General features: G+C 43.3%; 1 protein-coding gene across 2 annotated transcripts in view; it reads right to left on the minus strand.

Annotated features, from left to right (window-relative positions):
* Slik (Sterile20-like kinase) overlaps positions 1 to 16,750 on the minus strand; it is a 121,363-nt gene that overhangs the window by 47,004 nt on the left and 57,609 nt on the right. For both annotated transcript variants that reach the window (XM_075677379.1, XM_075677380.1), the window contains exons 16-17: positions 7,342 to 7,485; positions 7,137 to 7,266 (exon numbers count right to left, since the gene is read on the minus strand). In XM_075677379.1, coding sequence (XP_075533494.1) covers positions 7,137 to 7,266; positions 7,342 to 7,485 — 274 coding nt within the window. The remainder of the gene's footprint in view (positions 1 to 7,136; positions 7,267 to 7,341; positions 7,486 to 16,750) is intronic.

Raw genomic sequence — 16,750 nt, forward strand, 5'->3', positions numbered from 1 at the left:
AGTAGAACATGCTAATTGATGTATTTATTTATTTAAGATACCTTACAGGCCCGAAGGGCATTGAGTAAGGGGGTTTAGTTATTACAATGAAAGTACAAGCAAACTAGTATGGAACAGGGTTACTAAGCAAGTGAACATCGAAACGTAACGCAACAAGTAAATTGCAAAGTACAAAACAAGGTTCCAATGCAAGTAAAAAAATAATAATAAAGAAAGCAACACAACAAAATACATTTGCGAAATAAGCACTAAAAGAGCGTTTGAGTGCAAGTGAAGAAGAAAATGCAATACATCACAAAATAAATTATGAACTTGGACGACTAACCCATGATACAGCGCTATTGCAAAAAATCTACCTCAAGCTTGTGATGAAACATATCCAGGTTATTATCAGAGGCAATATCATTGGGAAGATCATTCCACATGTGGATGGCTGCACCCAGAGGCTGCACTTAAAGTACAAGCAAGCCTTGCAGGTACATAGGAGGATGGGCATTATACAAGTTACCTTTCAATATTGTAAAGGGCTCTAAATAAGTTGCCTATTTATTTATTTATTTATTAGGCTTGTGCAAATGTTATGCTATTTGATATCTGCTTTGGCTCAAATTTCAATATTCAAACTTTTCAAAGTATTCAAAATAAATGAACATAAATTTAAAAACAGACAATTTGGGCAGTGTCCAGTGTTTCGTATAATATTAAATTTTACATGCCATTGCCTGTCCGAAAGCTTGTAGTACATGCCTTATGCTACAGTGTAATCCGGTATGGGATACCTACATTTGGTCATGGCACTCAGCATTTTGTAAACCGGGTCAATTCCGTCCTTTGTGGTATTCTGAAGCATGTTGCATATGATGGCTCCCCCAAATCTGATGTGTTAAAAACTTTGTCCTTACCCGATTTCAATTCTTTGCTGCTAGAAACTGTTGTCGTAAAGTATTTTTGGATAAGCCAGTATAAAATTTCTTATGTGCCTGTTCGTTGCCTGAGACCAAGAATCTTTATGTTACACCCCTCTGTAAGACGAGATACGATCGAACACTCCACAACTATTATGTCCCAGCAATGCTTAATTTACTTCCCCAAAGCACACAAGATGTGAAGACGAAATATGGTCTCAGAAAGGCTCTTAGACTCATTAACTCATGATCGGAAGCCTGTCATGTGTGTGTGTGTGTTTTTTCTTCACTGTTGTCTACAAACTAGTAACGTGTTACTGATGGCTCTGTCGCTGTCTGCCAGGCACTGCCGTTCCAGCCCACTGCGGCTTTGGCAGGCCCGATTCTTGCGCTGTATTATTCTCAAGACATCAATAAAGTATTATTATTATTATTATTATTATTTATTTATTTAAGATACCTTAAATTAATACTTTAATACCTTATTATTATTATTAATATGCAAATTCCACAGCTATACCTTCAGTGAGCAAAGTGCATCACATGACTCATAGCCAAAACAAGCCAAAGACGAATAAGCTGGCTTATTTTTGCACCTGCTCCATTATTCGAACACCGATCCCCAGGTACCACCATCTTCTGCATTGAACCAATGCACAATGACGACGGAAGTTTTGGACGCCATAATATGTGTGTCTGGCTCAATTTTTCGGGACATTATTCCCATGCACGATGTCGTTAAAAATGGTACCCATGAAGAAGACACCATTCAGGTTGTCCCACACGCTTTTCATTTCACTGGCGACACGGTTCCTTTGCTTCCCAAGAGCTGCCCAGCTGCTGCGAATAGAGTTGCATTGACTGGACACTAAACTGTGACTTTGGTTGTTGACACCTGGTGAAGCAGCACTGGTCAGCCTAACAGCCAAGCCAGGTGTGGTGGTGGGTGGCAAACTGTTGCAGAAGTTTGCCACTCATCTTTGATCAGGTCTAATATCATGCACACAGGCTAGACTGAGGGCTGCAGAAGCAGTGAGTGTGCCTACCAAGTTCATCTGTGTACTTACAGGGCAGAACAGGTTGAGCTCGCATATAGACAGAAAGCACCAAGCTGAATTTGTGCAACACTGCCTAAACTGCCAGAGCTGCGCAGTCAAGCATACAAAGACATGGGATGGATCCGTCAGTGAGTCAAAGCATCACGATGATAGGTGATGGGCTAATGCGAAATGTTCCCCACGGCCTCGACCATCACGAAACTTCAAGTAGACTGAAGAACAACAGTGAGCAGAAGCCTGTAGGCAAATTTTTCATGTTTTTTATTTTTGACACAATAATATTTGAATAACAGCACTCTAAAAATAAACTGATTCCAGAGATGAATCTGTTTTCTTCTTTGCAAGAACCATTACTTCTTTTTTTTTTCAAGATTTGTCAACACCTAGCACGTATATCAAGGTTTAATGCAAACTCCACAACTATTCGAACTATTCACTTTAAAGTTATTATGCACTAATTACTATTCACTTTGAGTTTGCTTCAAACCAAAAGATTGATTATTACACAAGCTTATTATTCATACATCAGCCCTATATTAGGATTATAGGAGGACTGGGAAAATGAGGTAAATGCACAGGTAGATCACCAAAAGGACAACATGAAAAATGATAAATTATAGACCTAATTCTATTTCTAAGCTCCATCATGGCTGAGCTTTGGTTTGCAAATCTATTTATTTCAGCCACGCCCTAGGTGCTTTCAACATGCAATAACATCTTAGTACACATTTTACATTTTGGCAGCATTAAAATGCAATCACAAGTCTGGCCGCAACTTTGCGCTGAGGCACCATGATGGGAGAGTAACTGGAATTGTAACTGGAGTAACTGGTAATGGGAGAATAACTACAGCAGCTGAAAACTAGGCTTTGAACACAAATGAACAAAGGAACTTTTACACTGTTCCACAGCACCGTGCTACAAACCAGTCATGTGCTTTTAGAACAACACACATCGGCATAACATCTACCACACTATCATTTTCATGTTCCCTTATTTTCCCAGGATTGTTGTATTTCCATGAAATTTTCCAAGAAGTCTATTGCATATCACTATTTCTGGCACTAGTCAACAGTGGTCTCTGAAGAATCACATTAAAGCAAAAATTAAATAAGTGGGGTTTAGTGTCTTGAAACTGCTGAGAGGGCTATCAGGGACATCATAGTGGGGGGCTCCAAATTATTTTTTTGATCACCTAGGGTTCTTTAATGTGCACCCAAGTCTAAGTAACAAGCGTTTCTGCATGCCGCCCCCACTGGAATGCCGTCACAGTGGCTGGGAATTAAACCTTCAACCTTGCGCTTGGCAGCAGAACACCATAGCAACCGAGTGGAGAGTCAAGTTACTAGGCAACCAACCAATATTTCTAGTTTTTCACACTTGCTCAATTCTATTACTTCAACTATTTATTTTTCACATTCCTTTCATTTCACCTGTGATTCATTTTCACCTGTGATTCATTTTCACCTGTGAGGGATCATGGAGCAAGAATACTTGAGGCAAAACGGCGCTTTCCAGGGCGTCCGAATAAAGTCACGGCACAGAGCACAGTGCGGAAGCGACACCTGTCGCATGCCAGTAGTTAGTGACCAAAGGGATGGGGTGAAGGAAGCATGCGCTGATTCAAGGCCGTTCCGGTGCTCACCACTCTTGAGCCAAGGGAGGTGCTTTCTTAAAAAACACAAAAGCAACAAAAGGCACAATTTCTTTTTATAGTGCAGCTCTTAGGTGCCCATTCCTGTGGCGAGCGTTGGCATCCCTCATAACCTAGCGAACGAGCTCAGCAAAGGACGAAAGAGTTAACGCGGAGCGCAGCGGGGAATGAAAGATAGTGATAGCGAAGGCAGCATGAGGAGGAAAGTGGAGGAGGAGGGTACAGTGAAAGCATGAGAAGAAAAGCGTAGTGCTGCGCAAGACAGGCTCTGCGGTGACCATGGCTACAAGATGGCATCATAGTAGCGAGCATTGTCTGGGAGGTCTATCTGTGGCGGCTGCTGTGAATCAAGCCCACGCATCGCTCACGCACTGCCCCTCGCGATCTCCCAATTAGTGAGGCAGTCGTGCCACATTGTCTGTGCCAGCCAATATATTGTGAAATGAAAACACGTATAGAGCTACGCTAAAATTTCGTATTAGGGAGTATCATAATCGCCGGTGAATTTTGTCATTGCAAAATCTAGTATTGGTCAGAGCACATTTAACTTTCCACCAATATATCATACAGTGACACCTTAGCTGGAAAAAGCAGGTTTAGCACCTTCCAAAAGTTTTGCAAACACCATGGATCGATTATTAGGCAAGACTATTTATTTATTCAATTACCCTGAAGGCCCTAGGACATTAGATAGGGGAGTGAGTACGTTAATACAATAGCGGCAATAACAAAAACTATACAAAGAGAATTGACAACCATTATAGGAATGATGGAACAGATGTAGTTATTGACAAACCAGGATTGTAGCAGCATGTCTAAATGCATTAATATCTCTAATGGCGACAACACAGAGAGGAAGACGATCCCAATACAAACATGCACGGGGAATAAATTAGCCATGTTAACGTTTTAGTGCTTGAAAAGGGGTACAGTAAAACCTCATTAAACCGTACCCACTTAAACAGTATTTTGATTTTAAAAGTAGTAAAGTCATATCCCCAACTCAGCAGCCATTGAACACAATGCGTTTTGTATCCGCATAAACCGTACCAGCTTATTGCGTACGTATAGGTTAACACGTAGTGTTTCCACTTTTCGTCGCGCAAACATGGTGGTGCGTCATCTCCATCGGGCGGCCCGGCAGAACAATGAGTCTCAGAGATCAGTACAATAGCCTCCAAGTGCCCTGTGCATTTGCGCGTGAAGCCACATCAACATCATTTCGGCGCCGTGCCAGAGAGCATTGTGGCGTCGTGCAAGCGTGAGCTCGCGTCATGCTGAAACTCTGATAAAAAAGGCGCCGGGTGCTTAGCATAGAAGAAAAATTAGACATTGTTCGTGCTACCAAACGCGACGTGAAAAGTCGGCGCTGGCATGTGACATGGGTCTACTGTTGACTACGGTGTGTGGCATTTGGAATGCGAAGTTGCTCGGCAGCGCTGCTGCGACCGTGAAGAGATGTCGGCTACAAGGCCAGACTTTTCGCCATTGTTGCCTCTGTTATCGCCAAAGTGTCGCCTAGAGACAGTGATAAGGATGACACGGAAAGCTACAGAACGGGCGATTCAGGCCCGACAGTGGCAGAAGCTGCGTGTTACGTTAGCCTCATGAATGCAATCGTCGCGACGAGAACAGCACCCTGCACTGAAAAGGCGCCCCGCGACTTCTGCAAGGCTACCGTGGCTGTGCACGGAGATTATGCAACACCAACGAGGAATTTACCATGCGAGTTTTTGCCAAGAAGAGGGCGCTCGCTGAAAAGTTGGCTCACAGCTTCAGCAAGTTTGAGGCCGCTGTCGTCGCTGCTAGGCCGCCACGGCATCAAACAAAAATAACATGTTTGTCGCGCGAAGTAAACAAATACTGCATGTTTTTTTCCCCTTTCATCACACTCTCTACAAGTTCCATTTTTGACAGGTAAGTGGGCGATCTCATGCTATTTCGGTTAAGCAGTACTACCATTTAGTACGTACTTTTTCCGAGCTCCGGCCAACTACGGTTTAACGAGGTTTCACTGTACCTACTTTATGATGGTGCCCAAGACGTGTTAAGTGCTTGTCCATACCTTGTTCTCTTGCAAAATTATCCAACAAGCCCATCCAGAATGGTGAATCAAGTGTCAGTGGTCCAATTTATGCATGTATGTTTGTGATTACTGGCGTTGTGGCATTTGGTATCATGGTCTGCAACGTTGCTGGTACCCATTTAACTGTTTTTTGTTTTTTTTGTGAGCTGCATGCCTGATTGCATGCTGTGTCACATCATGTGCCTAGCATATCGTAACTGGTAGGAGGGACTCTGGACCCGCCGTGGTTGCTCAGTGGCTATGGTGTTGGGCTGCTGAGCACGAGGTCGCGGGATCGAATCCCGGCCACGGCAGCCGCATTTCGATGGGGGCGAAATGCGAAAACACCCGCGTATTTAGATTTAGGTGCACATTAAAGAATCCCAGGTGGTCGAAATTTCCGGAGTCCTCCACTACGGCGTGCCTCATAATCAGAAAGTGGTTTTGGCATGTAAAACCCCATAATTCGACTCTGGGCTTTTATACCAAAAGGCCAAAGTGTAGTTTTGCTGAAAAGGGACACAAGGTCGAAATTCCCTCACTTTTCTAAAGTGCCAAGCCCCCCACCTTGATGTAAGCCATAATATGGCGTGCACATAATCTGGGATACGAGAATGCTGACTAACGTATGAAGGCAAAAAGTAAGCAAGCACTTCAGTGAAAATAGAAGAGAAATCATTACCCTTAAAATGAGCATGAGCACTCATTAGTCATAGTCAGCTCAGCAGTTACTTTACAACCAGTAAAGCAGCCCTACCACCTCAGTCAATATAAATTGTAATGGCAGCCTAAAATATGGCGAACAGCTAGGACACATCAATCCAACTTGGCTTCATTTCATTTCTTTCACCAACACATCCGAGCCTCCTAGCAGCTCAATTTTGTATTGATGTGTACTTTAAAGCAGATGCCACTGTTTAAAAACCATGAGATGGCACACAGGGCAGACATGGTGCAAACACAAAAAGAGCGATAGATATTTGGGGGGGGGGGCACTGCAGTGACAAAACTTCAGCACACACATTTGCATCTCTACTAAGGTGAGTGCATGGCAAGCATGGGATTGAGAAAATGCAGTGGGGCGAGTGTTCTTGCAGAGAGAGCATAGAGGTCAGATTTCATTTTTATTAAGACCTTTTGCCCATCCAGATGGTTGCCTGTTGAGTGCATATAGTTCAGGCACAGGTAACAACCATTAATACAACACAGTGATTTACATTGCTGCTCAATGAATGCTGCAAATTGCCAATTTACATGTGGTTTGTACTGCTAAACATTTAGAGAATGTGAAGTCAAAGAAGACCACTCTAAAAGAAAGCCAATGAAGTCTAAATACCAATGCCAAATCAGGGCGATTCATCCAATCTGGATGCTGAATGCAAGAAACCGTAGGCAATGATGCACTTCGTATGTTATTTTATCACAACCAGTAAAAGTTAGAGAGGATCACTAACCTCGTAGTAGTTGCTGCTTTTGCTGTAGGAACTGTTTCTCAAGAAGAGCAATCTTCTCTCGATGGCTGTCACTCAGCCGCTTCATAGACAATTCATGCTGCTCATTCAGTTTCTCCACAAAAAGCCTCTCCTACACATGGAGAGGGCAAGGGTTAGGATACTGGCCACATACAGTCAGTACCAAGCACAATAAACTTATAGTTACCTTTTCGGCTTGATCCAAATCCATTTTTTCTTTTCGAACCCTAAACATGTCCTTTCGCTTTTCCTTTGGCATGAGCTCAACTTCCTGTTTCAAGAGCTTTGCTTCATTTTTCAAGCTTTCTCTGAATGCTTTCAGCTCTCGTTCCTGCAAAAAGGCATGTTTCAAACTACAAAGAGCACAAGTCCATTCAATGTGGCAGAGTGTAATTAAAGAGCCAGATCTTTGCCCATTCTCACCAGAATGCAAGTCCATTCAATGTAGCAGAGTATAATTAAAGAGACAGATATTTACCCACCTGCACCAAAATGCAATACATTAAACCCAAATACCCTAAGCCTACATCTTACCTGCTTACTAAACATAAGTTTAATGCTATAAAAGACAGCTCCATTGCAAAAAACTATATATTTGAAGTTTGCCCTACAGTGGTGTGGTCACCTGAAGTTCTATATGAAAGTGTACTTGCAACTTGCTCTTCAGTGCTAATTAACTCATAGATACAGTCACCGACCAATCACGAGGACTCTGCAGGTACTGCCTAGAAGTCTGAGAAAGAAAAGCTTGAACCAGCACTAGGACTTGTAGCAGTTTTGCAGAAAAAATTAAATGGTTTACAAGGACTTTTAAGGCCCAGACAATACATTCTCAAGCATGAAGTACCATAATGCCTGACAGTTTAAAAGAAAACACTGTCACGAACAACCAGTAAACATTCTTTTTAATTAGGGGTGTGCGAATAGCAAAATTTTCTAATTGGATATGAATATTACTGCAGTAGAAACTCGTTGATATAATACTGTTATGCAAAATTTCCCGGCGCCAACTTCCCAATTGAGAACCCAAAAAATGACCCAATACAGTTACGCTTCTTTTTTTTAGCGTTAACAGGTACTCAGAAAACAAGCTTTTGGCACCAACGTTTAATACATCACCAAACTGCGATCGTATGATCCATTTTCTGGCTGCTAGATCTCATGTAAACAAGATGCGAGACGTGTGCAATTGAGAACAGTAGCCACTTGTGCAGCAACTTCCCCAGAATACTAGCCTGCCCGTCTCAAGTGAAAATGCTGGCACACACTGTTTCTTATTCTGGTAGTACCAGCAAATATCATCCCAGGTCCTCACGCACTGCATTCAGTTATCACCACTCACTGTGATCAGCTTATTCATCAATCTGCTTTACAGCACGTGGGGCGTAGTGCCACTTTAAGTGTACTGCAAGCTTTTAATAGGCGATAACCCAAGGTTGCCATTCCCAAAGTGAACGTCATGTTTTGCTCTGGCTGCATCGTAGCCTTCGTATTTCTGGTGTCGCTCAACAGTTTGATTTCAAAACACTACTCAATGGGAAATGACGACGTGCGTATTGGGTCACGGGAGCTCCACCAGCTCGACACATGTCGGCTTTTTGTCCGCAACGATTTGCACCGAATTGGCATGTCAAAACTTCCCGCCAAAATGCCACGCCCCCAAGAAGCTGCTGACCCAAGCCAAATTTGAGGAGTGCAAACGTAAGCTTGCTGAAGTTGCAAAAACGTCAATGCCCCTCTTGGACCACTCAAGCTTGCAGCACATCGTGCAACGCTTCAAATTACGTAGATGTCAACTACAGATGTGTCAGCCAAATTTTTTAGTGACTTTGATTGCACGAATGTTTGGTTACTATGTTTTCCCCCTAAACACATGAATGAGGTTCTACTGCATTTGGCAAAAAAGAGGGGGGAAAGGGGGGGGCTTTGAATATTGAGTAGTTTATCACTTCTAAACAAAGAATGAATGAATAAAGCCTTTATTTTAAGGAAGGGGACGGCTCTAGGCCGCTGATGGGGATTAGGAGGGAAGGGAATGTGGGTATTCAGACTGTTGGCTGAAACACTTCTTCATCTCAGTCTGGGATCTTCCGCTTTATGCAGGCTCAGGTGCATGTTCAGTTCCGCCGCTCTCACATGGGCTGATCGACCCCCTCTACACTACTCGAAACAGGCCACTTTGTCTGCCATATGTCGCAATGGCTTTCTGTGTTTCAGGGTTAGTTTGTATTGTAATTCCTAGTGTTCTAATGTCTCCGTGTAGTAGATGCTGAATGTTGGATCTCCCTTGTGAAAAAGCTGCACAGCTCCAAATGAGGTGTTGCAAGTCTGCTCTGCATGACTCCTGGCAATGTGTACATCGGGTGTAAGTCTTCGCAATCGTAGCTTGTCTGGGTTGGTGCCATTTCTCAAGTATGTGTGGTGTGTATGCAGCGTTGGCCATAACCTTATTCAAGAAAACCTCTTCCGTGCGGGTAAGCCCGCCCTTGTCGTCAAACAAATGTACTGGTGTAGCTTCTAATAATCTCCGTTTACTGTCTGCTTTTATTTTAGTACGAATGTAATGCATCAGTGCTCTGCTAGGAGAGCCTGCAGCCAATATCTTTAGGTATGGATTTTGGTCCACGGGGTTTGGCGAGGAAATGGAGTGTGGGGAGCTGTACGCGTAATCAAGCCCACCCGCTTGCGCGGCAGCTGCGTGAGCGGCTGCGTTTCCCCCATCCGTGCCGGTGTGCCCCGGTGTCCATAGGATTTCAACATTTGTCCCATTGTCCTGTATTCTCTTTAGCTTTTTTCTAGTGTCGTTGGCCACCGCATCATCTGTCGTAGGCCCCGTTAATTCGGCCACTGCTTCGTACGAATCAGTAAGGATCCGATAATTATTTCACACACTCTGCTCTACAATGTCTCCCATGTCAATGGGAATGGTGTTGACCGCTCCCCATATAGCTAAGAGCTCAGCGTGCAAGGTTGCACCCCCAGGAAGCTGACATGTGTGATAGCCATTGTGTTGGGGTGCAGATGTGCTAACCCAGGCCATGCTTGCTATGTCGTTTGTGATTGCAGCGTCCGTGTAGATGTCAGTGGTGTGCTGCGGCGTGCTTAATCCCAATCTCTTTTCAAATATTTTTCTAGCTTCCGCGTTTCGTCTGGCGATAGGGCGCTGTTGCCTCCGTATGCCCAGTGGTGCTTCCCATGGTGGCGTTATGGTCGCTTCCGCGGGCTCTGGCTTCGCATGGACTTGTTTATCCCATGCCATGATCTGTTTTCCTTGGGTCGTGTTTTCCAACCGGGATCGCATTCGAATTCGTGCTTCACTGATTATGTCCCGTATGGGTGGAATCGCTACGAGCTTGAGCAGGTCCTCGTTCCTCGTGTGCTTTGGTAGCCCAGTGATCGTACGGAGGGTGGCCCTGTGTAACTTTTCGATGTCGCCGAGGTCCCGTTCAGATAATTCGTACAAGGGTGCCCCGTAAAGAATCCTTCCAACCGCGACCGCTTTTGCAAGCGTTTGGCACGCTTTCTGACGCGCTCCGCCATACTTGCTCGATATTCGTCTAACCATGTGCAACAGCGGTCTCCATTTTTGCTTTAGTGTGCGAATCCATAGCTGGGGGCTGTTGCAGCTAGCAATCTGTGCTCCAAGAATCCTAATTTGTCCATTGCCCGAAGTAATATCGCTTTGGCCGATGTGTAAAGTGATCTGCTTGTTTACATTGGTTGCTTTCTTTCCGTCTACGCTGATCAATTCTGTCTTCTCTGGCGAGAGTTGCAGTCCGAGGTTATCTAAAGTGTTGCTAAGGCTCAGGATCGCTGCTTGCAGCTCAGTTTGCATGCTCTGTATGTCGGAATAATCCGCCGCTTCCGTCCATATTGTTATATCGTCGGCGTAAATAGTAAAACGGGCTGAAGTGTCTCGCTCAAGACTTTCTGCCACACGTGGCATGGCCAGATTGAATAGCATAGGTCCGAGGATGGAGCCCTGGGGCACTCCCCTATCCAAGTAATAGGTCTTCGGACTCCATCCCGGTGCCTTGCCATGGAGCTGGATTGGTCTGCTTTGGAGGAAGCTACGTATCCAATTGTATGTTCTTTGGCTAGGGTACCTGGTTGCCAGTTCCTGTAAGATGGCCTCTTGTTTCACGTTATCGAATGCTTTACGCATATCGACTGCAAGAATATAGTCAGGCATCTGTTTGCGAGACTTACGGTTGATCACTCTGCGGAGCAACCAGAGGCAGTCATGTGTGCCCATGTTCGGCCGAAAACCTGCCTGCGCAGGATGCAAACCCGGTTGTACATATTCGATGTAGTGCTGCATTCTTGTGTGTAGCATTCTTTCTATCAATTTGCAGACAGTTGACGTTAGAGCTATGGGGCGTAGTAAAAAATAAAAACTCCTTTGTAGTTTGTTAACAAAAGGCCTTCTTATGTTATTTGATATGTTTAATGCCATTATCATCTGGGTTTTAGCTCCGATGAAGAGCTTATATATAAGAACAAAGGAAATGTGACTTGAATATACTTGGTGCACAATGCCAATGACAGTAATTCAACAAACAAAAAGCACATCAGCAGATGCACGTAAAACTGAAGTGTTCACTGAAGGAGTGAAGTGCGTTACCGTACTGTATTGCATGTAATTTTAATGATGCCCATAAGATTGTCGTTCATTGCTTTAATACTAAGGTCCTCTTCCTACGTTAAAGCCGAATACCTGTTCTGTAGCTTGATTCGGAATTCCTCTATTTTCCCTCTTACCGCTAACTCATTGATCGGCTTCTTATGTACCAGTTTCTTCCATTCCCTCCTCAAGGCTAGGCTAATTCGAGTTCTTACCATCCTATGGTCACTGCAGCGCACCTTGCCAAGCACGTCCACATCTTGTATGATGCCAGCGTTAACACAGAGTATAGAGTCTATTTCATTTCTAGTCTCGCCATTCGGGCTCCTCCACGCCCACTTTCGTCTATCCCACTTGCGGAAAAAGGTATTCATTATCCGCATATTATTCTGTTCTACAAACTCTACTAATAACTCTGCCCTACTATTCCTAGAGCCTATGCCATATTCCCCCACTGACTTGTCTCCAGCCTGCTTCTTGCCTACCCTGGCATTTAAGTCGCCCATCAGTATAGCGTATTTTGTTTTGGCTTTAACCCATAGCAGATTCCACGTCTTCACAGAAGCTTTCGACTTGCTGGTCATCATGACTGGATGTAGGGGCGTAGACCTGTACGACCTTCAATTTGTACCTCTTATTAAGTTTCACAACAAGACCTGCCACCCTCTCACTAATGCTATAGAATTCCTGTATGTTACCAGCTATATCCTTATTAATCAGGAATCTGACTCCCAGTTCTCGTCTCTCTGCTAAGCCCCGTTATAGCACAGGATGTGCCCGCTTTTCAGCACTGTATATGCTTCTTTGGTCCTCCCAACTTCACTGAGCCCTATTATATCCCATTTACTGGCCTCTAATTCCACCAATAGCACTGCTAGACTCGCCTCACTAGATAAAGTTCTAGCGTTAAACATTGCCAGGTTCAGATTCCAATGGCAGCCTGTCCGGAACCAGGGATTCAAAAGCTTAGACAATCGTCACCTAAATTTTCCCCTTCCAGAATATCCTCCAAAATGTAGTCTACGTTGTCATAGGCTCCTGTAATGTCTAAAAAGGCCACATATAACGGTCTGCTTTCTACTCTTGATATTTCAATGCACTGAGTAAGAACAAATAAGTTATCATCCAAACGCCCACCTAGTCTGAAGCCATTTTGAAGTTCTCCCAAAATGCCATTATTCTCTGCCCATGCTTGCAGCTTTAATTTGATTGCGTGCATTGCTAGCCTGTATATTACCGATGTAATGGTCAACGGTCTATATGAGTGAACTCTAGCTTTCTCCCCCTTACCTTTATAAATTAAATTCATTCTACTTCATCGCCAACTGTCTGGTATTCGTCTATGTTTTAAAGTTTTTTCCACTGCTTTCACCAGAGCTTTGTTACTTTTTGGTCCTAGTTCATTAATCAGCCTAACGGGAACCTCATCTAGCCCTGTGGCTGTGCACTCAGGAATTTTCTCTTCGGCTTTCTTCCAGTTAAAATTTGTCTGCACCAGCCCTTTTTCCACCTGGGTCTCTTTCATGCTCTTTTTTCTCTTCAAATACAACCTTGTCATTGCCTTGGAAAGATTCGGCTGTTATTTTTCGGACGTAATTTATTGCCGCTTCTCCTTCCAGTCTTGTTTCCAACTTCGTTTAGGATATGTTATTGTATTGTTGTTGACTTCCTGCCTAGTAATTTTATGTGGTTCCAAAATATTCTAGGTGTGGCCTTCTTTTTCTCACGTATTTCTGACAACCAATGTTCGCTTTCCCTTTTTATCTTTGCTTGCACCAGTATTTGAACCACAGACTTTTTCTTCCGGTATATTTCCCATTTACTGGCTACTTCATCCTGCGGCAACTGCGCCTTCTTTGCCTGCCTGTGCTCTCGGGATGCTTTCTGTCATTCGGCGATCGCTTCTCGTATTTCCCTGTTCCACCAGCTTTTCGGTTTCTTTTTTCCTTTCCAATGAACATGTTCTTTCTCTTCCCGTATTTCTGTCGTTATTACACTTAGAAGCGCACTATATTCCCACTCTTTATTTGGCCGTTTGCCAAGTTCTTGCTTGACTCTAGTGACTATATTTGTTATTTGCTCAGCGTTCAAATTTGAACTGGCCATTTTGCACTCCTTGCTCTCTTTCCCAACTACATATCCCATTTTCAAGATTATACGTTTATGGTCACTCCCTATGCTGCTATACCCTTCATCATCAATGACCATTTCTTTCAACATATCATGATTTCCTTCTGTCATCAGACAGTAATCAATGATGGATTGCCCGGTTTCCCACTTCCCACATGCTCTGCCCTTCACACTTAGGCCTTGTATTCCCGATAGTGAGGTTATGTTGCTCATAAAGGTCTAGCATGGACTTCCCGTTGTTGTCAGTATAGCCATCTAAATCCTGTATGTGGGCATTCATGTCACCTAATAGGATAATTTCAGCATAATTTTCGATACCCTTAATATCAGTACTTATGCATTCCACTAACTCTTACCTGATAACCAAAGGTGCTCTTGACATTTTGAATTTACTCTTTTCCATTTGGCTCCCCGATTGATAAGCCCATTCCGACTCTCCCTCCCTTTCTTTCTGATTAGTTCTGTTGCACCCTCCCAAAAATAATTCTCAATCACTGGAGGCTCTTCCGAGTCTCTAAGGTGCGTTTCCGTAACCACATACACTCCTATTTGTTCTCTATTTAACTGCTCTTCAATCTCTGCCCACTTTTCCTTTCTTCGGCAGCCCTGCATGTTTATGTAGCCTATTGCATGGCGAGCTCTCTTTCTTACTTTCCTACTTTTTCTGTTATTGACTGCGATGCTATAGTGAGGTTCCCTTAGGGGACCTTCTTCATTACTATCTACTCTGGCCTCCTGAGCACCCGTGGGTCCCCTAAAAAAGCAACAGCGCGACCAGCAAGTTGCCAGCCCACTTCTCGTGCAAACCTGTAATTGAAGTGGATCCCGTCTCGTTGGTGCCATCCTGGGACAGTGCCCCCACCCCACTCTGCAGGTAATATTAACTTGCTCGGGTGGGAGGGCTTGCTCGGAATTTTACGGTACGCAATTGTAAAACCACAATCACTAGACTTCATGGATACAATCAAATTGAAGTCTGTGACGTTTGAAATTAACTGTACTATATGCTACGAAACTTTCTGCTCTCTGTGAGAAATCTGAAGAGCATAAATTGCAAAGACTACTATATAGTTACTATTACAACACAGTAGACTTCGGTTAACTCGACCCTAGTTAATTTGATATTTTGTTTAATTCGATCCTGACCAAGGGTCCTGGCTGGCACCTACACATTTCCATGGAACCAAACTTTCGTTATTTCGATCTAGAAGTTAGCCTTCGCCAGATAATTCAAGCTTGGCTGGTCACCAAACACACACCCGACCCCAATAATGACTGCAGTGGTGCCTCCAATTGCTGCACGGTCAGTCTTGGGCGGTGGTTTGGGTACAGTGAATGCTCTGAACATATGTCATCTTCAGCCAGAACTACCTATTTTTCGCCTTCCCCAGGAATATTTGAAAGCGAAAACGATAGCTCACAATGAATTATTACTGTATTTACCTGATTATAATGCACACCCTTTTTCCAAGGAAATTCGTCCGAAAATTGCTTGGGCAGCGCAAACCGATGTGAAACCGAAACCAAAACCCCATTGACAACAGCCTACTGTTAGAGGCAGTCTAGCCTGAGTCATCGCCATTGCTCTTACCAGATAACAGGTGACATACAACTACTACAACACATATAACACATAACTACTAAATGCAACATGGTGACCCGTAAAGAGGCAGAGAATGGGTGGCGATAAAGGAAGAGAGAAGGGAGCTTCAACATGCAGGCGCGTTGAATGGCAGTGCATGCCACTCTGCCATGAAGTCACACATTAAGGTGAAATTCGCATATGACCCACACCCTGACTTTGCTGTTAAATTATTAAAATTCTTGGAGCATATATATAGGCAAAAATACGGTAGTCTAGGCATGGGCCACAATCTCCTTTGCAATGGTTGAGGAGTCATTTGATAAATGCAGAATATCACACGTGCTATAGATGGTAGGGTGCACAACATGTGTTTCTTCCTAGATAGTGAGAAAATGGTGTCTGAGAGTGACAATGATGGACATTAAAAAATAAATTTTCATTTAGTGAATGTAAAGTTTGCTGGTTTCGTCTTTTTTTTTTTTATTGCCAGATTCAGAGGCATGCTATGTTTTTCTTGTCAGAAAATTGGGTGTGCATTCAGTTTTTACTTTGTTTAGGAGCGCTAATGTCATTTCGAAGTTTGTTTTCTACTTTGAACCCATAAAAGGTAAGTGTGTGTTTGATTCGGGGACATGTTAGAATTGGTACTATCAAATGACACAGCAGTGCGTTTTTCTGTTTCTTGTTTAATTTGACCTACCAGATAGTTTGACCAGTTTCGTCGGTCATCTAAAGGTCAAATTAACGGAAGTCTGTATATGCAAGCCATAGTTGAGCGTACAAGAAAGAATTGATAACAAAGATGTAAAGGGCAACTGAAGGAAATTACAACAGAGTTCTATTATTTCTGTGCTAACAGGACTGCAAGAATTGATAGAAGCTGAAAGAAAGGGTGCAACAACATTTAAAATTTTCGCCATTTTAGTTGCCAAAATAATCTGTATATGTCAACTGCTGTTTGTACTTCTAATCAATGTAGCAAGTCAGCTTGTTCTTTGGGGAAGCCACTACAAATCGTATGAACAGTCTCAGTGGGAAAAGGAGGTGCTGACATTTCTCACAAAAGTCAATGCATATAGTTAGGGATAGAGAATTGTAGAGCCAAACCTTGATACTATAAACATCACATTAACGAAATTCTCAGAAATTCCCAGTTGAATGCTTATAATTTCAATGTAAAAGTATTTTAGTACTACGAACTTCACAACACTGAACTTTTCAGAATAACGATTGTTATTCAGTTTCCATGTCGTGTTA

This window comes from Dermacentor variabilis, unplaced genomic scaffold (assembly GCF_050947875.1).
Source record: "Dermacentor variabilis isolate Ectoservices unplaced genomic scaffold, ASM5094787v1 scaffold_12, whole genome shotgun sequence".
Lineage (NCBI taxonomy): Eukaryota > Metazoa > Arthropoda > Arachnida > Ixodida > Ixodidae > Dermacentor > Dermacentor variabilis.